Genomic DNA, 24,556 nt, shown 5'->3' with positions numbered 1-24,556 from the left:
TTACATAAGGTCGTATGAGCCCATTCTAGCAATGTTCCTCTGAGGGAAGCTGGAACATATTGCCTCCGTGGGGGGCATTCCTCTGGACTAGGGTTATCCTTTAATGCATTCTCCAGGTCATCCTGGAAGCCCCACCGTATGGGAGCTAGGAAGCAACTACTAGGTAAGATGGTCTCTGGAGTTGGGTTGGTCGCCCCCTTATCATGGATGCGCGACATGGAATCTGCCTTTTGATTCTTGGAACCAGGTCTAGAAGACACAGTGAAGTTAAACCTGGAGAAGAACAATGGCCACCTAGCTTGCCTTGGGCTGAGTCGTCGAGCGGACTGTAGTTACTCCAGGTTCCGATGGTCCGTGTATACCAAGAAGGGATGTTCAGCCCCTTCTAACCAGTGTCTCCATTGCTCAAGTGCAAGTTTGACCGCGAGAAATTCCTGGTTCCCTACATCATAGTTCCTCTCGGCGGGCTGTAGTTTCTTGGAGTAGAAGGCACAAGGGCGCAGTCGAGGTGGGGTGCCTTGTCTTTCTAGTCAGTGTAGTCGACTCCCCTCGGCATGCGAGTTCCGTCTGGAGTCCCGAAAGACGGTTTTCAACGCCGTCTCGCTCCAGCCACTGCCGGCGGCGACCGTACGGAATTCCCGGGCGTAGTCAGCTGCCGTGTGCCTCCCTTCACGTATCTCGCATAAAATAGTTCCGGGATCCTGACCTCTCGCAGGACGAGCGAACACAGCCTTGAAAAGTTTGTGGAATTCCATTTCAGACTGTAACATAGGGCCCTGGCTATCCCAGAGGGCGGTTCCCCAAGCCCCTGCCTCACCAGTTAGCAGCGATAGCACAAACTGTACACGGTCCTTGTCGGTGATCAACTGCCTGGAATAATGGGAGAAATACATGGAACACTGCATCAGAAAGTTCTTGCATCGATCTGGAGAGACATCGAATCGTTCTGGGACGGCCACGGGAATGCAATGAGTAACTGCGGTGGACAGCGAAGGAGTCACCGAAGTCACGGTAAGTACGACCTGTGGAAAGTCTCTGAACGGTTTGGCGTAGCTCGGCCATGGAAAGCTCATGCTGGACCAGTCTGTTTTGTACCTCCGCTGGATCCATGATAATGGCGAAGTATTCTGTAACGACTGCACACACGTTGAAGTGGATCCAGTTGCAGAGGTTTATTCTTGCAATCAAACAGATATGTTTAGTAACACGGGTAAGCGCAGTCAGGTCGTTCCGAGGTCAATGCACAGGGTAGTGTTCAGGAGCTGTCCGACGGTCAGGCAGGAGACGAAGTCTAGAAGGCAAGCAGGAGTCAGTAACCAGGAAATCACACAGGATGAGGAAACGCTCGGTACGCCACATGGGAACAAGCCTTCGCAACGTGTGCACGGGCAAGGGAAGCTTATAAAGGGGATGGTAATGAGGGGAATGGGAATCGGGTGTGTGCTAGAATTCCGGTGAGTCAGATCAAGGGTGGGTGCGAATGGGCATGACTGTGCTGGGCTGATGGTTGTTCCTGGGGTTCGTAACAGTCATGGATGACAGCCGACCACTTGAAGCTCAACCCCAGTAAAACCGAGCTTCTGTTCATCCCAGGTACTCCCAACCCTTACCATGACCTCACTGTTTCCTTTGAGAACTCCCTGAGATCACCATTCGAAGCTGCCCGTAGCCTGGGTGTAACTTTGGACAACCAGTTGTCGTTCTCAACGCATGTTTCTAATCTAACCCGGTCTTGCAAATTCCTCCTTTGTAACATACAAAGGATTCGACCCTTTCTCTCGCAGGAAGCTACGCAGGTGCTTGTGCAGTCTCTTGTGATCTCAAAACTAGACTACTGCAACTCACTACTTAGTGGTCTTCCTCTAAGAGCCATCAAACCTTTACAAATTGTCCAGAATGCAACAGCACGACTGCTCTTCAATCTTCCCAAGTTCACGCATGTTACTCCACTGCTGTGCTCCCTTCATTGGCTCCCTGTAGCTGCACGCATCAGATTTAAAACCTTGATGCTTGCCTACAAAGCCAAAAATGGACCAGCCCCTTTATACATGAGGTCAATGGTCAAAGCCCGATCCGTACCTCGAGTACTTCGAACCTCAAGTACGGCTCGGCTGGAAATACCTTGCTTCAGGTCTCATGGACGACAAGCATCGAGACTATTTTCTGTCCTGGCTCCAAGATGGTGGAATGAACTCCCACTTGCTGTCCGGACAGCAGAGTCCCTTGCAGTCTTCAAACGCAGAATGAAGACCCATCTATTTGCAGAATGTTTAAAGGACAACTGACACTGCTCCCATATTGACTGCCTAAATGAATACTTATTGTAGGGTATTGTTTGTGTTGTTTAACAAACTCTAGCACTTATTGTTTATATCAATTATCATTGTTTAAGATAGACCTTATGTATTTTGTACTTCTAGGTATCAGCATTCATCCCTGTATTCTACAGTATTCTAGTTAATAGGTATGTTTGATTCTAACTTACTGTACTGTACTAGGATATATTCTGTGATTAAATGACAAAGTACTTTTGTAAGTCGTTTGGGATAAGAACGTCTGCTAAGTGCCGTAAATGTAAATGCAAAATGTATACATAGGATAGGTATATGAACTCCTCCAACCGCTAACAGACATTTCAACCACTTGAACTAATTATCACTTCACCCTCCAGAGTAATAATGGAGCAGTTATTGAACTGGTGTGCAAGTTCTGTCTCTCTGTGTGGATAAAACACAACTGATCTCTGAACAATACATCCCTGGCCAAAAGGCCCAGCAACTTCCTGCAGCTGCTGAGTGGTACTCAATCAAAAATTCCTCCTCACCCCCTTTTACAGAGGTGTCATTGAGAGTGTCCTGACCAGCTGCATCAATAACTGGTATTATCAGTGTCAGTGGTGTCCATCTGCCTTCTATTCAGTACATCTATTACAAGTTCAAGTTTAGGTTTTATTATCATTCTTTCATATAATTTGTATACATTGTAACAAGATGTAAAAGCTTACTAAACAATAGTAAATCAGCCCAGTGCAAAGGTGTACATAAGTGTCAAAAAACAACACAACAACGTGAGACAAGTGCAACAGAAAGGTACACTCAGACCTATATATGCTTAGGTCAATCCACTGCCAACTTTATGATCCAAAAACAAACAAAATGACGACAGAGTAACGCTACTACATTTTTGGAAAGATGAAGAGATGTTTCTTATACATTTTCAGGACACATAAATCTCCCCAACCAAGCATAATTACATGATTGATCTGCAAAACATGGAAATTGTGACTTCAAACATGCACATTTCTTTAAAACCATCTTCTCCCACCCACCTTCTTCAGTTGTTACTCATGTTTACTTTTGGTGTCATAAAGCTGGCTTGTGGTACTGCAAGAAGTGTCACAAAATTTCACAAGAACTTTGAGTCTGTCACTTTATCAAAGCGTTTACATGTCTGAATCAGCCTCAAACAGTGCTACTAAAATTTGCCTTGGGTCCCCTTTTAGTTGAGCTAAACTTTGGTAAATTAAGGCCATGTCAGGCTATACTCGAATTTATAGGAAATTTCATTGAATTTGAATAAACAATTTATCACAAAACAAATAACGAGTAGTTTCTCTTTATTTTTCTCTGTATTGCATGTGGACAGTGCCCCTGCTTCAAAAGAACCATATTTATTGTCCTGCATTTGGAGAATGGACAAAGTAACTTACACAAAATATAGCACAGCAACCCAAGACGAGCTCAGAGGTCAGGTTAAGCTACTTGACTTGTAACTGGATGGTTGCTGGTTCAATCCCTACTATTGCCAGTGTTGGGCCCCTGAGCAAGGCCCTTAACCCTCAATTGCTCAAGTTGTACTGAGTCATAATTATAAGTCACTCTGGAGAACAGCGTCTGCTAAATGCCGTAAATGTAAAGATTTGTTATATGTTACAGTGGTGTAGGGTAGTATTACCTGATGATAGAAAATTGTGAATTTGTGACCAAAATTACATACATTTTTTTTCTTTTCCAAATGGTCCACCATTACTAAACTTGTGTCTGAAACTCCATCATCACTTAGGTCCTTTCATGTATCTAGTCAATTAGATCCATTGTCTAAATGAATCAAGAGGAGTAGAATGTTGATTACTGTCAGCTGTGAGTCAGAGTAATAAGTCGCTCAACAGGTCCAGAGTGACATTAAGCTTATTAACAGGAGGTGGAGCTGAAAGTGGACAATATTGCATATATAAATGAAATTGTAAGCACTTGTATGTTTGTGGGGTCTGCTGTTTGGATAACAATGGTTTTATGTGAAGTTGGATTTATGCTGCTTCTGCTGGTTGCTTTTGGCTCAACACTAGCACAATGGCAAGGAATGAACAAAATCCAAGTACCATCAGGACTTCAGTTTAAACATCCAGTACAAGCAGGACAGCAAACAGTTACTGGAGTGTCTTCTCAGGGGTCCCATACTTCTAAACCCACAGGACCTGCCCAAGCCTCACTTGGCCAGCAGTCTAGGAATCCTGTACAGATACCTGTGCAGCAGCATTTCAATCTTCAGTCCCAACAAGAATTACAGGGTCCTGTGAAGCAGGTGACTTGGCACTTTCCTCAGGAACCACAGCTACCAGCCAGACAGCCCCCAGTACAGTTTGAGATGCCCCAACCTGCTGCTGCTGAGAGTATAGCAGCAGAGTGTGGTGAGAATGAGGTATACGTGGAGGTCAAGAGAGACCTGTTTGGTACTGGTGAGCTGATAAATCCCGCTGACCTCACCTTGGGAGGATGTGCTGTCACTGGGGAGGACAGTGCTGCTCAAGTCCTCATCTTTCAATTGGCACTGCAGGCCTGCAACAGTACTACAATTGTGAGTCTCTATGAAGTGACTTAGTGCTGCTGTAAACCTGCAGGCAGCTGATGCCACTTCTTTCTTAACAGATGACCCAGGATGAGCTGGTCTACGTCTTCCTGCTCCGCTATGTTCCAGTGACTCTTGCTCACACTCCTGTTGTGAGAACTGTTGGTGCTGTGACCCATATTGAGTGTCATTATCCAAGGTATTGGACCTTTACCATTGGTGGTGTTCAGTATTATTTGGAAGGCTGTGTTCAAACTGATGGCCGTCAAATGCTTTGCAGGCGGCACAACGTAAGCAGCAATGCTCTGATGCCTGCTTGGATACCATATGCTTCTACCCAAGTTGCTGAGGAACAACTTGTCTTCTCCCTGAGGCTCATGGCAGGTTTGTACCATGACCATCCCAGACCTACAGATGAGTTTTGACTGAATTGTACGTAATGAGGTTTCTTCTCCAGATGACTGGCAATCTGAAAGGGTCTCCAACCAGTACTTCCTGAACGATGTCATCAATGTTGAGGCATCTGTAATTCAGTTCTACCATGTGCCCCTTCGTGTGTATGTGGACAGCTGTGTGGCCACTGTGGTCCCTGATGTGAATGCAGTCCCTAGATATGCCTTCATTGAGGAGTATGGGTGAGTGGCTTCCTTGTGGGCTTGGTGAGGTGGCTTTGGTGCTGAAGTAGCTGAGGTCTGACTGCACAAATGATTGCAGGTGCTTGATTGATGCTAAGCTCACAGGTTCCCAGTCTCACTTCCTGCCCCAAACTGAAGCAGACCGGCTGCGATTTCATCTGGAGGCATTCAAGTTTCAGCAGGACAACAGTGGCTTGGTAGGTGACCTTGTTTGTTTGGTAGGGCAGTGACTAGAACGACTGGTGGGCTGAACTCGATATGTAACCATTTTCTCTACAGATCTACTTCACATGCTTTATGAAGGCAACTGCAGCGTCTCTCCCTGCTGATGCTGAGCACAAAGCTTGTTCCTTCTCTGGCAACAGGTATATTGCTGTGGCATTGAAACTAGCAGGGCACTGGTGAGGCCAAACTGGTAAGCGTGAATATTTTGACTTCACAGGTGGACTGCAGCATATGGTGACAACCGGGTGTGTGGCTGTTGTGACACAACCTGTGGCTTCTGGGAGGGAAGGGATTTGTCTGTGGACAGAGGTATGAGCAGGTTGTTGTGCCTTGCCCTAGCTTAAACTCCTGATTCTTCTTGGACAGGGTGGTGGTGGTGGGGGGGTTGATTAGAGGTGATGCAGCATTTCTAAGCCCAGCCTAAATGTTCCCCTTTTTGCAGGTACACAGCTGGAAGGAGACGTAACCCTTGGTCCCATCATGGTTAAGGAGTGACTGATGGTCCAATGACTTGATGATGAATAAATAAATTGTAATTTGTTTCCTGGGTTGATGTGCAATTGTAGTGATGAGCCCAGTCTAGGTTAACTTCATTGTGAGCTGTTCTTGGTGCTCTCCTTGGCTGTGAGCTTTGTCTGCAGAATGGCAGACTAGGCAAGGTTTAACTGCCCTGAGAATCCTAACTTGGTACTGAGGTGTATATTGGCCTCAAGAATGGGAGAACACTGCCTTGACATCAGGGGGTGTGGCTGATGAACTAGAATGGCTAAAGCTCAGGTTTTGGGCAAATGTCTAGCTTGACTACTCCAGGGGAGAATCTAAAAAATGTATATAGAATGGCAGTTTAATTTATAATCCACATCAAGTTGACATGTTAGTAAATTGCAGTCCAGCTTCTTTAAGGATGCTCTAACATCAAATGGTGGATTAGGGAGCTATTCAAACGCTTCACAAAATTGAACCATCTGGCATACTGGTAAAGAAGGAAGTCAAATATTTGGGAACCATTTCCATAATGCAGACAGCAAGTTTTGGAAGGATTTTGAGTAAAGATTTCAAATGCATGGTTAAAGAAGAATTTGTATACATCTGGAAGAATTTCTCCAAATAAAATGAATGCCATAGCAAGCTCTCTTTACACAAGTCTAGCTGGTGAGTCAGCATCTCCACCCATCATAGCTCAGTGTACTAGGCAGTAGTCCCCTCATTATCAGAGCAAATGTTGAGCCCCATGTCATCTGTAAGGGAGCACAGCAGTGGAGTAACATGCGTGAACTTGGGAAGATTGAAGAGCAGTCGTGCTGTTGCATTCTGGACAATTTGTAAAGGTTTGATGGCTCTTAGAGGAAGACCACTAAGTAGTGAGTTGCAGTAGTCTAGTTTTGAGATCACAAGAGACTGCACAAGCACCTGCGTAGCTTCCTGCGAGAGAAAGGGTCGAATCCTTTGTATGTTACAAAGGAGGAATTTGCAAGACCGGGTTAGATTAGAAACATGCGTTGAGAACGACAACTGGTTGTCCAAAGTTACACCCAGGCTACGGGCAGCTTCGAATGGTGATCTCAGGGAGTTCTCAAAGGAAACAGTGAGGTCATGGTAAGGGTTGGGAGTACCTGGGATGAACAGAAGCTCGGTTTTACTGGGGTTGAGCTTCAAGTGGTGGGCTGTCATCCATGACTGTTACGAACCCCAGGAACAACCATCAGCCCAGCACAGTCATGCCCATTCGCACCCACCCTTGATCTGACTCACCGGAATTCTAGCACACACCCGATTCCCATTCCCCTCATTACCATCCCCTTTATAAGCTTCCCTTGCCCGTGCACACGTTGCGAAGGCTTGTTCCCATGTGGCGTACCGAGCGTTTCCTCATCCTGTGTGATTTCCTGGTTACTGACTCCTGCTTGCCTTCTAGACTTCGTCTCCTGCCTGACAGCTCCTGAACACTACCCTGTGCATTGACCTCGGAACGACCTGACTGCGCTTACCCGTGTTACTAAACATATCTGTTTGATTGCAAGAATAAACCTCTGCAACTGGATCAACTTCAACGTGTGTGCAGTCGTTACAGAATACTTCGCCATTATCATGGATCCAGCGGAGGTACAAAACAGACTGGTCCAGCATGAGGTTTCCATGGCCGAGTTACGCCAAACCGTTTAGAGACTTTCCACAGGTCGTACTTACCGTGACTTCGGTGACTCCTTCGCCGTCCACCGCAGTTACTCATTGCATTCCCGTGGCCGTCCCAGAACGATTCGATGTCTCTCCAGATCGATGCAAGAACTTTCTGATGCAGTGTTCCATGTATTTCTCCCATTATTCCACGCAGTTGATCACCGACAAGGACCGTGTACAGTTTGTGCTATCGCTGCTAACTGGTGAGGCAGGGGCTTGGGGAACCGCCCTCTGGGATAGCCAGGGCCCTATGTTACAGTCTGAAATGGAATTCCACAAACTTTTCAAGGCTGTGTTCGCTCGTCCTGCGAGTGTTCAGGATCCCGGAACTATTTTATGCGAGATACGTGAAGGGAGGCACACGGCAGCTGACTACGCCCGGGAATTCCGTACGGTCGCCGCCGGCAGTGGCTGGAGCGAGACGGCGTTGAAAACCGTCTTTCGGGACTCCAGACGGAACTCGCATGCCGAGGGGAGTCGACTACACTGACTAGAAAGACAAGGCACCCCACCTCGACTGCGCCCTTGTGCCTTCTACTCCAAGAAACTACAGCCCGCCGAGAGGAACTATGATGTAGGGAACCGGGAACTTCTCGCGGTCAAACTTGCACTTGAGCAATGGAGACACTGGTTAGAAGGGGCTGAACATCCCTTCTTGGTATACACGGACCATCGGAACCTGGAGTAACTACAGTCTGCTCGACGACTCAGCCCAAGGCAAGCTAGGTGGCCATTGTTCTTCTCCAGGTTTAACTTCACTGTGTCTTCTAGACCTGGTTCCAAGAATCAAAAGGCAGATTCCATGTCGCGCATCCATGATAAGGGGGCGACCAACCCAACTCCAGAGACCATCTTACCTAGTAGTTGCTTCCTAGCTCCCATACGGTGGGGCTTCCAGGATGACCTGGAGAATGCATTAAAGGATAACCCTAGTCCAGAGGAATGCCCCCCACGGAGGCAATATGTTCCAGCTTCCCTCAGAGGAACATTGCTAGAATGGGCTCATACGACCTTATGTAACGGACATCCTGGTATCACTCGCACCACACGCATGTTGTCCCGTACGTTTTGGTAACCCTTCCTTCATGACGATGCATGAGACTACATAATGTCTTGTGTAGTCTCTGCTCAGTCTCGCACCCCTCGCTCTCTCCCTTCTGGGAAGTTACAGCCCCTGCCTGTGCCACATCGCCCTTGGACACACATCGCTCACAGACTTACCGGCCTCTGAGGGGAACACTGTTATATTGGTAGTAGTGGACAGGTTTTCGAAGATGTTCCGCCTCATTCCTTTTACTCACTTACCTACAGCCTGGGAAACAGCAGAAGCCATGTTCTCTTTTGTGTTTCGCATATTTGGTCTACCAGAGGAGATCGTGTCCGATCGTGGTTCGCAATTCACGTCGCAGGGCTGGAAGCGGTTTTGTAGGAAGGTAGCCATAACTACGAATCTCTCCTCTGGCCACCATCCCCAGTCCAACGGGGAGGTCGAACGCGTTAATCAAGAGGTTGGAAGGTTCCTCCGTCAGTACTGTACGTCACAATCTGACTGGCACAAATTCCTCCCTTGGACGGAATACGCCCGCAATTCACTCACGCACTCCTCCACTCAGCTCGCCCCGTTTCAATGCATCTACGGTTATCAACCGGCCCTCTTCCCATGGGATGACTCCCCCATGGACATACAAGCATTGGACCAGTGGTTTCAGCAGAGCTCCTGGACATGGGAGGTCACCCACGTCCACTTGCAGAGGGCTTTGCGCACCCAGCAAATGTTTGGCAATCGTCACCGTAACCCCAACCTACAACTGCATCCTGGTCAGAGGGTCTGGGTCTCGACACTCCACATTAGATTTGGACTACACAGCAAGAAACTAAGTCACCGGTACATCAGTCCATTCAAGGTACTTCAACAGGTCAAGCCCGTGTCCTACAAGCTACAGCTTCCCCCCAGGTATAGAATGAATCCCACCTTCCATGTGTCTCTGTTAAAACCTGTGCACTATAGTCCTTTGTCTGCTGCCACAACACCCATCAACCCTCCTGCCCCCGTCGAGATCGACGGTGAGCCGGCCTATGCCATCTGTGCGTTGTGGGATTCCCGGAGACGTAACGGAACCCTTCAGTACCTCGTCGATTGGGAGGGCTATGGCCCTGAGGAGCAATCGTGGGTCCCCAGGGCAGATGTTCCGGACCCCTCTGTGCTTGCGGACTTCCATGCTGCTCACCCTGATCGTCCGGGCCCTCAGGGCCCGGGTAGGCCTAGGACTACCCGTCCTCGGGCATCGGGTGCCGGCCGTCAGATGGGGGGTATTGTTACGAACCCCCGGAACAACCATCAGCCCTGCACAGTCATGCCCATTCGCACCCACCCTTGATCTGACTCACCGGAATTCTAGCACACACCTGATTCCCATTCCCTTCATTACCATCCCCATTATAAGCTTCCCTTGCCCGTATTGTTCCCGTGTGGCGTACCGAGCGTTTCCTCATCCTGTGTGCTTTCCTGCTTACTGACTCCTGCTTGCCTTCTAGACTTCAACTCCTGCCTGACCCTCGGACACCTCCTGAACACTACCCTGTGCATCAACCTCGGACCGACCTGACAACGCTTACCAGTCTTAATAAACGTATCTGTTTGATTGCAAGAATAAACCTCTGCAACTGGATCCACTTCAATGTTTGTGCAATCGTTACAATGACGCAATGTCAGTCAAACATGCTGAGATGTGTCTGTAGACCTGTGTGCCAGAGGGTGGAAAAGAAAGTAATAATTGAGTAGGAGAAACCATGAGAAGATTTTACATCCCCTAGAGAATGAGTATACAAAGAGAAGAGAAGGGGGCCTAAAACTGAGCCTTGTGGAGCACCAGGGGAGAGTCTACATGGTTTGGATGTGGATCCTCTCCATGTCACCTGATAGGACCGTCCCTCCGGATAGGACTGAAACCATCTTCAAACAGAGCCAGTAACACCAAGCCTGGAGAGAACAGAGAGAAGCATGTTGTGGTTCACTGTGTCAAAGGCTGCTGAAAGGTCTAGAAGAATCAAACCAGATGACAGTTTGGCAGCTTCAGAAGCATAAAGTTTCTCACTCACTGCTATGAGGGCCGTTTCTGTAGAATGTGCCGGTTTGTAGCCAGACTGATTGGGATCATGCAGCTGGTTCTGGGTGAGAAAAAGAGACAATTGGTTATAAACTGCTCATTCAAGGGTTTTTGAGAGGAAAGAGAGAAGTGATACCGGTCTGTAGTTGGTAACGCTGTAGCTGTCAAGTGAGGCCTTCTTGGGGACTGGAACCACCCTGCCGGTTTTGAACGCAGTAGGCACGTGTCCAGAAGATAAGGAGTTGTTGATGATGACAGAGATGAAAGGAAGCAGATCTCTTGTGATTGTCTGGAACAGAGCGGAAGTAATTGGATCCAGCGGACACGTAGTCGGATTGCTGGAAGTCAGGAGCTGAAGAATTTCATCTGAGGACAGAGGAGAAAAAGAAGTCAGAGAGTGGGATGTTGGGGAATGCACATTGGTTGGAGGAGTGGGGACAGAGGAAAAGGACTGGTTTGCTGGTTTGCTGCAACCTTCTCCTCAAAGAAGGTGATAAAATCCTGTGGAGTAAGAGATGAGGAAGGACGGGGAGGGGGAGGATTAGGGGAATTGGGGAATTGACTCAGAAGGATGTCGAGCTCATCAATGAAGTGATCTAGGGAACCTGGAGGCCGGTGGATGACAATGATATACTATATGTATATGTTTATTTAGGATTATTTTGTCAGGTTTACCCCAGAGGTTTATGCAAAGTTCTTCAATAATTCTGATGAATGCTTCTGTTATTCTGTTTTGTGCCATGGTACGATGTGCTTGATATGTATGGTGTATCTCTCTGGCAGAAGGGTCCATGGTTGAGAGGTGATACAATTCTCTGAGTTGGGGCCTCTGAGGCTGCATTCATCCATCCTCCATCTATCCCCCATCCTGTCTCTCCTTCTCTGTCAGTAATCGCTGTCCCTAAGTCTGACTGCTCTCCTGTGTAGCTAGCCTGACTATTTGATCTGAAGCAAATTCACGTGTGCAAATAAACATAGAGAATCTGAAGATCAATGCAATCCCCTGACTCATCATTGCCAAATTTGTCTACAATTGTCTACAATTCTCTGGACACCACTGACTGGGAGAACATCTGCAGCATACTGCTGCATGCACTGAATGATCTGAGCTTCTTCACAAAGCAGAGTCTGCTCTGTCCTTCCCTGTAGACTGCCTCAGTGTCACACAGTCCAGGCCATGTCCTGGGTTGTTCTGTCAGTTAATTGTTCCACAGCCCACTACTCCAACTGCTACCTGTCAGGGACACACAACAGCAGAGTCTTCAGAATGTATCTGTATGTGCCACTTCTATGGGTTGTACTAGAAGTCAGATGTGTACACTGTGAACAGCGCAGTCTGCACAAACTGTGGTCTGGATGTCTGGTTGTCAGTGATCCTAGTGACAATGGTGGGGTCTATCTCTATGTCCCTTAACTTTTCACCAAGTGGAGGGCAGTGAATTCTGTTAACACTCCCCTCAGTTCCATGCAAATGATGACAGGTCCGACATTTATAGAACCTTTCTAATTGTGGAATTTGCACTGAAAATTCTAACTTCTATAACATTGTAGGAAGTATATATCATCTCTTCCTTCTTGCCTTGGGTTCTCATGGAATCTCCTGAGGATTAGACTGACAATGTGGGGCTCTTCTACACGATGATATGCTGTTCGTGAATTTTCCAATATAGCTGCCCAACAGTACATCTTAAAAAGCGGGATTAGGTTTTTACAAAGGTTACAGCACTTCATAATTTTGGCCTTTGATCAAATCCAAGTCCTCAGAAAACGTCCATCCGACTTGGTTTGTCTGAGCTTCACATTGCTCTTTCGGTTTTTGATTGAACTCTAACAGTAAGATCTACAGCTTCAGGAAATACACCACAATTCAATTATGTCTAATAGGAGAATTGGTAAGAAGTCTTATCTAAGTCTGCCTTTAAGGAATGTATTAAAACTTTCTTAATCCCAGGATTATGCACTGACATTTTTAACATGGTTATAAGGATTCCAGTACTGCATTAGGCTGTAAACCAAACTCCTAGCTATATTTATTGCAATCTTTCACTAGTGGCTGTTTGGATGCACAATTGGCTAAATTTTGGACAGTGCCAATGAACCACTGTTCAATGTTCCACGCTGAAGTCTTACACTGTACATTTGATAAAATAGTTTAAAATAGTATACAATGCAGTAGGTTAAATATTTCAGAATAATTTAGAATAGAAAATCTATTAGCCACAAATAAGGAAATGTCATTCTGGTGATATTTCAGTACAACTACAGACTCTGTCCAAATGTTTGAGCATGCAAAGATTCCACTTCAGTCCTTTTCCCATCCTGAACGCAAAATGCACTTGGCTGTTCTTATTCTTCAAAGCAAGCGATGAACTTTGGTTGTTTACATCTTTGCCAGCACCCGAGAAGTGGCCTATTTAATCAATTGAACGTACTTTACAACCTTTGGGCTTAATGCATTTGTTGACTGCAAAGTCTTTCACTAAAGAAAGTTCAGCCAGATTATGATTATTATCCCATCCTAATTTCATATGGCATAGATCCTGTGAAATCCTCTTTGCAGCTAAGATCATGCGAGGCATAATTTCTAATGGACCATAGACTAAATTGGCAAGCGAGATTAATCCCTTCTCTGGTTCTTTGAAACAGACCAGAAACAATCCCTCTTGCGTTGAAATTGTATTTACAATATTTCCATACAAACATATACACTATAAGCAACATGAAATAACTGTCCATAGGTTTCTCTAAATAAGGTGACTGACAAAAAAACAAAAAAAAAAAAAAACAGCCCAAGTAGGAGGTTCTAATCCATACACCCACACAACTACCTCTGTAGAGCATGTTTTTGCTGGAAGTAAAGGGTCAGGATCTCCAAACTTGGTTTATTGTAGAGCACTCATATTCCAGTCCTTTCCCAGTCTACACTACACAGTTGTTGGGACCCTGTCTGCTAAGTGACGAGACACAGAGACGAGTACTTTAATCAATAGCTGTTTTGAATACAGATGACATGGGGCTCAACATTTGCTCTGATAATGAGGGGACTACTGCCTAGTACACTGAGCTATGATGGGTGGAGATGCTGACTCACCAGCTAGACTTGTGTAAAGAGAGCTTGCTATGGCATTCATTTTATTTGGAGAAATTCTTCCAGATGTATACAAATTCTTCTTTAACCATGCATTTGAAATCTTTACTCAAAATCCTTCCAAAACTTGCTGTCTGCATTATGGAAATGGTTCCCAAATATTTGACTTCCTTCTTTACCAGTATGCCAGATGGTTCAATTTTGTGAAGCGTTTGAATAGCTCCCTAATCCACCATTTGATGTTAGAGCATCCTTAAAGAAGCTGGACTGCAATTTACTAACATGTCAACTTGATGTGGATTATAAATTAAACTGCCATTCTATATACATTTTTTAGATTCTCCCCTGGAGTAGTCAAGCTAGACATTTGCCCAAAACCTGAGCTTTAGCCATTCTAGTTCATCAGCCACACCCCCTGATGTCAAGGCAGTGTTCTCCCATTCTTGAGGCCAATATACACCTCAGTACCAAGTTAGGATTCTCAGGGCAGTTAAACCTTGCCTAGTCTGCCATTCTGCAGACAAAGCTCACAGCCAAGGAGAGCACCAAGAACAGCTCACAATGAAGTTAACCTAGACTGGGCTCATCACTACAATTGCACATCAACCCAGGAAACAAATTACAATTTATTTATTCATCATCAAGTCATTGGACCATCAGTCACTCCTTAACCATGATGGGACCAAGGGTTACGTCTCCTTCCAGCTGTGTACCTGCAAAAAGGGGAACATTTAGGCTGGGCTTAGAAATGCTGCATCACCTCTAATCAACCCCCCCACCACCACCACCCTGTCCAAGAAGAATCAGGAGTTTAAGCTAGGGCAAGGCACAACAACCTGCTCATACCTCTGTCCACAGACAAATCCCTTCCCTCCCAGAAGCCACAGGTTGTGTCACAACAGCCACACACCCGGTTGTCACCATATGCTGCAGTCCACCTGTGAAGTCAAAATATTCACGCTTACCAGTTTGGCCTCACCAGTGCCCTGCTAGTTTCAATGCCACAGCAATATACCTGTTGCCAGAGAAGGAACAAGCTTTGTGCTCAGCATCAGCAGGGAGAGACGCTGCAGTTGCCTTCATAAAGCATGTGAAGTAGATCTGTAGAGAAAATGGTTACATATCGAGTTCAGCCCGCCAGTCGTTCTAGTCACTGCCCTACCAAACAAACAAGGTCACCTACCAAGCCACTGTTGTCCTGCTGAAACTTGAATGCCTCCAGATGAAATCGCAGCCGGTCTGCTTCAGTTTGGGGCAGGAAGTGAGACTGGGAACCTGTGAGCTTAGCATCAATCAAGCACCTGCAATCATTTGTGCAGTCAGACCTCAGCTACTTCAGCACCAAAGCCACCTCACCAAGCCCACAAGGAAGCCACTCACCCATACTCCTCAATGAAGGCATATCTAGGGACTGCATTCACATCAGGGACCACAGTGGCCACACAGCTGTCCACATACACACGAAGGGGCACATGGTAGAACTGAATTACAGATGCCTCAACATTGATGACATCGTTCAGGAAGTACTGGTTGGAGACCCTTTCAGATTGCCAGTCATCTGGAGAAGAAACCTCATTACGTACAATTCAGTCAAAACTCATCTGTAGGTCTGGGATGGTCATGGTACAAACCTGCCATGAGCCTCAGGGAGAAGACAAGTTGTTCCTCAGCAACTTGGGTAGAAGCATATGGTATCCAAGCAGGCATCAGAGCATTGCTGCTTACGTTGTGCCGCCTGCAAAGCATTTGACGGCCATCAGTTTGAACACAGCCTTCCAAATAATACTGAACACCACCAATGGTAAAGGTCCAATACCTTGGATAATGACACTCAATATGGGTCACAGCACCAACAGTTCTCACAACAGGAGTGTGAGCAAGAGTCACTGGAACATAGCGGAGCAGGAAGACGTAGACCAGCTCATCCTGGGTCATCTGTTAAGAAAGAAGTGGCATCAGCTGCCTGCAGGTTTACAGCAGCACTAAGTCACTTCATAGAGACTCACAATTGTAGTACTGTTGCAGGCCTGCAGTGCCAATTGAAAGATGAGGACTTGAGCAGCACTGTCCTCCCCAGTGACAGCACATCCTCCCAAGGTGAGGTCAGCGGGATTTATCAGCTCACCAGTACCAAACAGGTCTCTCTTGACCTCCACGTATACCTCATTCTCACCACACTCTGCTGCTATACTCTCAGCAGCAGCAGGTTGGGGCATCTCAAACTGTACTGGGGGCTGTCTGGCTGGTAGCTGTGGTTCCTGAGGAAAGTGCCAAGTCACCTGCTTCACAGGACCCTGTAATTCTTGTTGGGACTGAAGATTGAAATGCTGCTGCACAGGTATCTGTACAGGATTCCTAGACTGCTGGCCAAGTGAGGCTTGGGCAGGTCCTGTGGGTTTAGAAGTATGGGACCCCTGAGAAGACACTCCAGTAACTGTTTGCTGTCCTGCTTGTACTGGATGTTTAAACTGAAGTCCTGATGGTACTTGGATTTTGTTCATTCCTTGCCATTGTGCTAGTGTTGAGCCAAAAGCAACCAGCAGAAGCAGCATAAATCCAACTTCACATAAAACCATTGTTATCCAAACAGCAGACCCCACAAACATACAAGTGCTTACAATTTCATTTATATATGCAATATTGTCCACTTTCAGCTCCACCTCCTGTTAATAAGCTTAATGTCACTCTGGACCTGTTGAGCGACTTATTACTCTGACTCACAGCTGACAGTAATCAACATTCTACTCCTCTTGATTCATTTAGACAATGGATCTAATTGACTAGATACATGAAAGGACCTAAGTGATGATGGAGTTTCAGACACAAGTTTAGTAATGGTGGACCATTTGGAAAAGAAAAAAAATGTATGTAATTTTGGTCACAAATTCACAATTTTCTATCATCAGGTAATACTACCCTACACCACTGTAACATATAACAAATCTTTACATTTACGGCATTTAGCAGACGCTGTTCTCCAGAGTGACTTATAATTATGACTCAGTACAACTTGAGCAATTGAGGGTTAAGGGCCTTGCTCAGGGGCCCAACACTGGCAATAGTAGGGATTGAACCAGCAACCATCCAGTTACAAGTCAAGTAGCTTAACCTGACCTCTGAGCTCGTCTTGGGTTGCTGTGCTATATTTTGTGTAAGTTACTTTGTCCATTCTCCAAATGCAGGACAATAAATATGGTTCTTTTGAAGCAGGGGCACTGTCCACATGCAATACAGAGAAAAATAAAGAGAAACTACTCGTTATTTGTTTTGTGATAAATTGTTTATTCAAATTCAATGAAATTTCCTATAAATTCGAGTATAGCCTGACATGGCCTTAATTTACCAAAGTTTAGCTCAACTAAAAGGGGACCCAAGGCAAATTTTAGTAGCACTGTTTGAGGCTGATTCAGACATGTAAACGCTTTGATAAAGTGACAGACTCAAAGTTCTTGTGAAATTTTGTGACACTTCTTGCAGTACCACAAGCCAGCTTTATGACACCAAAAGTAAACATGAGTAACAACTGAAGAAGGTGGGTGGGAGAAGATGGTTTTAAAGAAATGTGCATGTTTGAAGTCACAATTTCCATGTTTTGCAGATCAATCATGTAATTATGCTTGGTTGGGGAGATTTATGTGTCCTGAAAATGTATAAGAAACATCTCTTCATCTTTCCAAAAATGTAGTAGCGTTACTCTGTCGTCATTTTGTTTGTTTTTGGATCATAAAGTTGGCAGTGGATTGACCTAAGCATATATAGGTCTGAGTGTACCTTTCTGTTGCACTTGTCTCACGTTGTTGTGTTGTTTTTTGACACTTATGTACACCTTTGCACTGGGCTGATTTACTATTGTTTAGTAAGCTTTTACATCTTGTTACAATGTATACAAATTATATGAAAGAATGATAATAAAACCTAAACTTGAACTTGTAATAGATGTACTGAATAGAAGGCAGATGGACACCACTGACACTGATAATACCAGTTATTGATGCAGCTGGTCAGGACACTCTCAATGACACCTCTGTAAAAGGGGGTGAGGAGGAATTTTTGATTGAGTACCACTCAGCAGCTGCAGGAAGTTGCTGGGCCTTTTGGCCAGGGATGTATTGTTCAGAGATCAGTTGTGTTTTATCCACACAGAGAGACAGAACTTGCACACCAGTTCAATAACTGCTCCATTATTACTCTGGAGGGTGAAGTGATAATTAGTTCAAGTGGTTGAAATGTCTGTTAGCGGTTGGAGGAGTTCATATACCTATCCTATATATACATTTTGCATTTACATTTACGGCACTTAGCAGACGTTCTTATCCCAAACGACTTACAAAAGTACTTTGTCATTTAATCACAGAATATATCCTATTACAGTACAGTAAGTTAGACTCAAACATACCTATTAACTAGAATACTGTAGAATACAGGGATGAATGCTGATACCTAGAAGTACAAAATACATAAGGTCTATCTTAAACAATGATAATTGATATAAACAATAAGTGCTAGAGTTTGTTAAACAACACAAACAATACCCTACAATAAGTATTCATTTAGGCAGTCAATATGGGAGCAGTGTCAGTTGTCCTTTAAACATTCTGCAAATAGATGGGTCTTCAGTCTGCGTTTGAAGACTGCAAGGGACTCTGCTGTCCGGACAGCAAGTGGGAGTTCATTCCACCATCTTGGAGCCAGGACAGAAAATAGTCTCGATGCTTGTCGTCCATGAGACCTGAAGCAAGGTATTTCCAGCCGAGCCGTAGTTGAGGTTCGAAGTACTCGAGGTACGGATCGGGCTTTGACCATTGACCTCATGTATAAAGGGGCTGGTCCATTTTTGGCTTTGTAGGCAAGCATCAAGGTTTTAAATCTGATGCGTGCAGCTACAGGGAGCCAATGAAGGGAGCACAGCAGTGGAGTAACATGCGTGAACTTGGGAAGATTGAAGAGCAGTCGTGCTGTTGCATTCTGGACAATTTGTAAAGGTTTGATGGCTCTTAGAGGAAGACCACTAAGTAGTGAGTTGCAGTAGTCTAGTTTTGAGATCACAAGAGACTGCACAAGCACCTGCGTAGCTTCCTGCGAGAGAAAGGGTCGAATCCTTTGTATGTTACAAAGGAGGAATTTGCAAGACCGGGTTAGATTAGAAACATGCGTTGAGAACGACAACTGGTTGTCCAAAGTTACACCCAGGCTACGGGCAGCTTCGAATGGTGATCTCAGGGAGTTCTCAAAGGAAACAGTGAGGTCATGGTAAGGGTTGGGAGTACCTGGGATGAACAGAAGCTCGGTTTTACTGGGGTTGAGCTTCAAGTGGTGGGCTGTCATCCATGACTGTTACGAACCCCAGGAACAACCATCAGCCCAGCACAGTCATGCCCATTCGCACCCACCCTTGATCTGACTCACTGGAATTCTAGCACACACCTGATTCCCATTCCCCTCATTACCATCCCCTTTATAAGCTTCCCTTGCCCGTGCACACGTTGCGAAGGCTTGTTCCCATGTGGCGTACCGAGCGTTTCCTCATCCTGTGTGATTTCCTGGTTACTGACTCCTGCTTGCCTTCTAGACTTCGTCTCCTGCCTGACCGTCGGACAGCTCCTGAACACTACCCTGTGCATTGACCTCGGAACGACCTGACTGCGCTTACCCGTGTTACTAAACATATCTGTTTGATTGCAAGAATAAACCTCTGCAACTGGATCCACTTCAACGTGTGTGCAGTCGTTACAGAATACTTCGCCATTATCATGGATCCAGCAGAGGTACAAAACAGACTGGTCCAGCATGAGCTTTCCATGGCCGAGCTACGCCAAACCGTTCAGAGACTTTCCACAGGTCGTACTTACCGTGACTTCGGTGACTCCTTCGCCGTCCACCGCAGTTACTCATTGCATTCCCGTGGCCGTCCCAGAACGATTCGATGTCTCTCCAGATAGATGCAAGAACTTTCTGATGCAGTGTTCCATGTATTTCTCCCATTATTCCACGCAGTTGATCACCGACAAGGACCGTGTACAGTTTGTGCTATCGCTGCTAACTGGTGAGACAGGGGCTTGGGGAACCGCCCTCTGGGATAGCCAGGGCCCTATGTTACAGTCTGAAATGGAATTCCACAAACTTTTCAAGGCTGTGTTCGCTCGTCCTGCGAGTGTTCAGGATCCCGGAACTATTTTATGCGAGATACGTGAAGGGAGGCACACGGCAGCTGACTACGCCCGGGAATTCCGTACGGTCGCCGCCGGCAGTGGCTGGAGCGAGACGGCGTTGAAAACCGTCTTTCGGGACTCCAGACGGAACTCGCATGCCGAGGGGAGTCGACTACACTGACTAGAAAGACAAGGCACCCCACCTCGACTGCGCCCTTGTGCCTTCTACTCCAAGAAACTACAGCCCGCCGAGAGGAACTATGATGTAGGGAACCGGGAACTTCTCGCGGTCAAACTTGCACTTGAGCAATGGAGACACTGGTTAGAAGGGGCTGAACATCCCTTCTTGGTATACACGGACCATCGGAACCTGGAGTAACTACAGTCCGCTCGACGACTCAGCCCAAGGCAAGCTAGGTGGCCATTGTTCTTCTCCAGGTTTAACTTCACTGTGTCTTCTAGACCTGGTTCCAAGAATCAAAAGGCAGATTCCATGTCGCGCATCCATGATAAGGGGGCGACCAACCCAACTCCAGAGACCATCTTACCTAGTAGTTGCTTCCTAGCTCCCATACGGTGGGGCTTCCAGGATGACCTGGAGAATGCATTAAAGGATAACCCTAGTCCAGAGGAATGCCCCCCACGGAGGCAATATGTTCCAGCTTCCCTCAGAGGAACATTGCTAGAATGGGCTCATACGACCTTATGTAACGGACATCCTGGTATCACTCGCACCACACGCATGTTGTCCCGTACGTTTTGGTAACCCTTCCTTCATGACGATGCATGAGACTACATAATGTCTTGTGTAGTCTCTGCTCAGTCTCGCACCCCTCGCTCTCTCCCTTCTGGGAAGTTACAGCCCCTGCCTGTGCCACATCGCCCTTGGACACACATCGCTCACAGACTTACCGGCCTCTGAGGGGAACACTGTTATATTGGTAGTAGTGGACAGGTTTTCGAAGATGTTCCGCCTCATTCCTTCTACTCACTTACCTACAGCCTGGGAAACAGCAGAAGCCATGTTCTCTTTTGTGTTTCGCATATTTGGTCTACCAGAGGAGATCGTGTCCGATCGTGGTTTGCAATTCACGTCGCAGGGCTGGAAGCGGTTTTGTAGGAAGGTAGCCATAACTACGAATCTCTACTCTGGCCACCATCCCCAGTCCAACGGGGAGGTCGAACGCGTTAATCAAGAGGTTGGAAGGTTCCTCCGTCAGTACTGTACGTCACAATCTGACTGGCACAAATTCCTCCCTTGGACGGAATACGCCCGCAATTCACTCACGCACTCCTCCACTCAGCTCGCCCCGTTTCAATGCATCTACGGTTATCAACCGGCCCTCTTCCCATGGGATGACTCCCCCATGGACATACAAGCATTGGACCAGTGGTTTCAGCAGAGCTCCTGGACATGGGAGGTCACCCACGTCCACTTGCAGAGGGCTTTGCGCACCCAGCAAATGTTTGGCAATCGTCACCGTAACCCCAACCTACAACTGCATCCTGGTCAGAGGGTCTGGGTCTCGACACTCCACATTAGATTTGGACTACACAGCAAGAAACTAAGTCACCGGTACATCAGTCCATTCAAGGTACTTCAACAGGTCAAGCCCGTGTCCTACAAGCTACAGCTTCCCCCCAGGTATAGAATGAATCCCACCTTCCATGTGTCTCTGTTAAAACCTGTGCACTATAGTCCTTTGTCTGCTGCCACAACACCCATCAACCCTCCTGCCCCCGTCGAGATCGACGGTGAGCCGGCCTATGCCATCTGTGCGTTGTGGGATTCCCGGAGACGTAACGGAACCCTTCAGTACCTCGTCGATTGGGAGGGCTATGGCCCTGAGGAGCAATCGTGGGTCCCCAGGGCAGATGTTCCGGACCCCTCTGTGCTTGCGGACTTCCATGCTGCTCACCCTGATCGTCCAGGCCCTCAGGGCCCGGGTAGGCCTAGGACTACCCGTCCTCGGGCATCGGGTGCCGGCCGTCAGATGGGGGGTATTGTTACGAACCCCCGGAACAACCATCAGCCCTGCACAGTCATGCCCATTCGCACCCACCCTTGATCTGACTCACCGGAATTCTAGCACACACCTGATTCCCATTCCCTTCATTACCATCCCCATTATAAGCTTCCCTTGCCCGTATTGTTCCCGTGTGGCGTACCGAGCGTTTCCTCATCCTGTGTGCTTTCCTGCTTACTGACTCCTGCTTGCCTTCTAGACTTCAACTCCTGCCTGACCCTCGGACACCTCCTGAACACTACCCTGTGCATCAACCTCGGACCGACCTGACAACGCTTACCAGTCTTAATAAACGTATCTGTTTGATTGCAAGAATAAACCTCTGCAACTGGATCCACTTCAATGTTTGTGCAATCGTTACAATGACGCAATGTCAGTCAAACATGCTGAGATGTGTCTGTAGACCTGTGTGCCAGAGGGTGGAAAAGAAAGTAATAATTGAGTAGGAGAAACCATGAGAAGATTTTACATCCCCTAGAGAATGAGTATACAAAGAGAAGAGAAGGGGGCCTAAAACTGAGCCTTGTGGAGCACCAGGGGAGAGTCTACATGGTTTGGATGTGGATCCTCTCCATGTCACCTGATAGGACCGTCCCTCCGGATAGGACTGAAACCATCTTCAAACAGAGCCAGTAACACCAAGCCTGGAGAGAACAGAGAGAAGCATGTTGTGGTTCACTGTGTCAAAGGCTGCTGAAAGGTCTAGAAGAATCAAACCAGATGACAGTTTGGCAGCTTCAGAAGCATGAAGTTTCTCACTCACTGCTATGAGGGCCGTTTCTGTAGAATGTGCCGGTTTGTAGCCAGACTGATTGGGATCATGCAGCTGGTTCTGGGTGAGAAAAAGAGACAATTGGTTATAAACTGCTCATTCAAGGGTTTTTGAGAGGAAAGAGAGAAGTGATACCGGTCTGTAGTTGGTAACGCTGTAGCTGTCAAGTGAGGCCTTCTTGGGGACTGGAACCACCCTGCCGGTTTTGAACGCAGTAGGCACGTGTCCAGAAGATAAGGAGTTGTTGATGATGACAGAGATGAAAGGAAGCAGATCTCTTGTGATTGTCTGGAACAGAGCGGAAGTAATTGGATCCAGCGGACACGTAGTCGGATTGCTGGAAGTCAGGAGCTGAAGAATTTCATCTGAGGACAGAGGAGAAAAAGAAGTCAGAGAGTGGGATGTTGGGGAATGCACATTGGTTGGAGGAGTGGGGACAGAGGAAAAGGACTGGTTTGCTGGTTTGCTGCAACCTTCTCCTCAAAGAAGGTGATAAAATCCTGTGGAGTAAGAGATGAGGAAGGACGGGGAGGGGGAGGATTAGGGGAATTGGGGAATTGACTCAGAAGGATGTCGAGCTCATCAATGAAGTGATCTAGGGAACCTGGAGGCCGGTGGATGACAATGATATACTATATGTATATGTTTATTTAGGATTATTTTGTCAGGTTTACCCCAGAGGTTTATGCAAAGTTCTTCAATAATTCTGATGAATGCTTCTGTTATTCTGTTTTGTGCCATGGTACGATGTGCTTGATATGTATGGTGTATCTCTCTGGCAGAAGGGTCCATGGTTGAGAGGTGATACAATTCTCTGAGTTGGGGCCTCTGAGGCTGCATTCATCCATCCTCCATCTATCCCCCATCCTGTCTCTCCTTCTCTGTCAGTAATCGCTGTCCCTAAGTCTGACTGCTCTCCTGTGTAGCTAGCCTGACTATTTGATCTGAAGCAAATTCACGTGTGCAAATAAACATAGAGAATCTGAAGATCAATGCAATCCCCTGACTCATCATTGCCAAATTTGTCTACAATTGTCTACAATTCTCTGGACACCACTGACTGGGAGAACATCTGCAGCATACTGCTGCATGCACTGAATGATCTGAGCTTCTTCACAAAGCAGAGTCTGCTCTGTCCTTCCCTGTAGACTGCCTCAGTGTCACACAGTCCAGGCCATGTCCTGGGTTGTTCTGTCAGTTAATTGTTCCACAGCCCACTACTCCAACTGCTACCTGTCAGGGACACACAACAGCAGAGTCTTCAGAATGTATCTGTATGTGCCACTTCTATGGGTTGTACTAGAAGTCAGATGTGTACACTGTGAACAGCGCAGTCTGCACAAACTGTGGTCTGGATGTCTGGTTGTCAGTGATCCTAGTGACAATGGTGGGGTCTATCTCTATGTCCCTTAACTTTTCACCAAGTGGAGGGCAGTGAATTCTGTTAACACTCCCCTCAGTTCCATGCAAATGATGACAGGTCCGACATTTATAGAACCTTTCTAATTGTGGAATTTGCACTGAAAATTC

At 46.6% G+C, this 24,556-nt stretch overlaps 2 protein-coding genes across 2 annotated transcripts; one reads left to right on the top strand and one right to left on the bottom strand.

Moving 5' to 3' along the window:
* The first annotated feature begins 4,278 nt into the window (after positions 1–4,278).
* Positions 4,279–6,235, top strand: LOC145653793 (zona pellucida sperm-binding protein 3-like). Its single transcript, XM_081708033.1, has 8 exons — positions 4,279–4,854; positions 4,926–5,044; positions 5,126–5,229; positions 5,303–5,480; positions 5,560–5,677; positions 5,760–5,845; positions 5,923–6,014; positions 6,148–6,235. The coding sequence occupies exons 1-8, from the start codon at positions 4,285–4,287 to the stop codon at positions 6,198–6,200; spliced, it is 1,320 nt and encodes a 439-aa protein (XP_081564159.1). The 5' UTR covers positions 4,279–4,284; the 3' UTR covers positions 6,201–6,235.
* An 8,468-nt stretch (positions 6,236–14,703) lies between these two features.
* Positions 14,704–16,660, bottom strand: LOC145653792 (zona pellucida sperm-binding protein 3-like). Its single transcript, XM_081708025.1, has 8 exons — positions 16,085–16,660; positions 15,895–16,013; positions 15,710–15,813; positions 15,459–15,636; positions 15,262–15,379; positions 15,094–15,179; positions 14,925–15,016; positions 14,704–14,791 (listed from the first exon to the last, which is right to left on the bottom strand). Exons 1-8 carry the CDS (start codon positions 16,652–16,654, stop codon positions 14,739–14,741), a joined length of 1,320 nt encoding a protein of 439 aa, XP_081564151.1. The 5' UTR covers positions 16,655–16,660; the 3' UTR covers positions 14,704–14,738.
* Positions 16,661–24,556: the final 7,896 nt, after the last annotated feature.

Source organism: Electrophorus electricus, chromosome 3, assembly GCF_041902795.1.
Source record: "Electrophorus electricus isolate QZ-2024a chromosome 3, ASM4190279v1, whole genome shotgun sequence".
Lineage (NCBI taxonomy): Eukaryota > Metazoa > Chordata > Actinopteri > Gymnotiformes > Gymnotidae > Electrophorus > Electrophorus electricus.
This window is presented reverse-complemented; position numbering and strand designations above follow the sequence as displayed.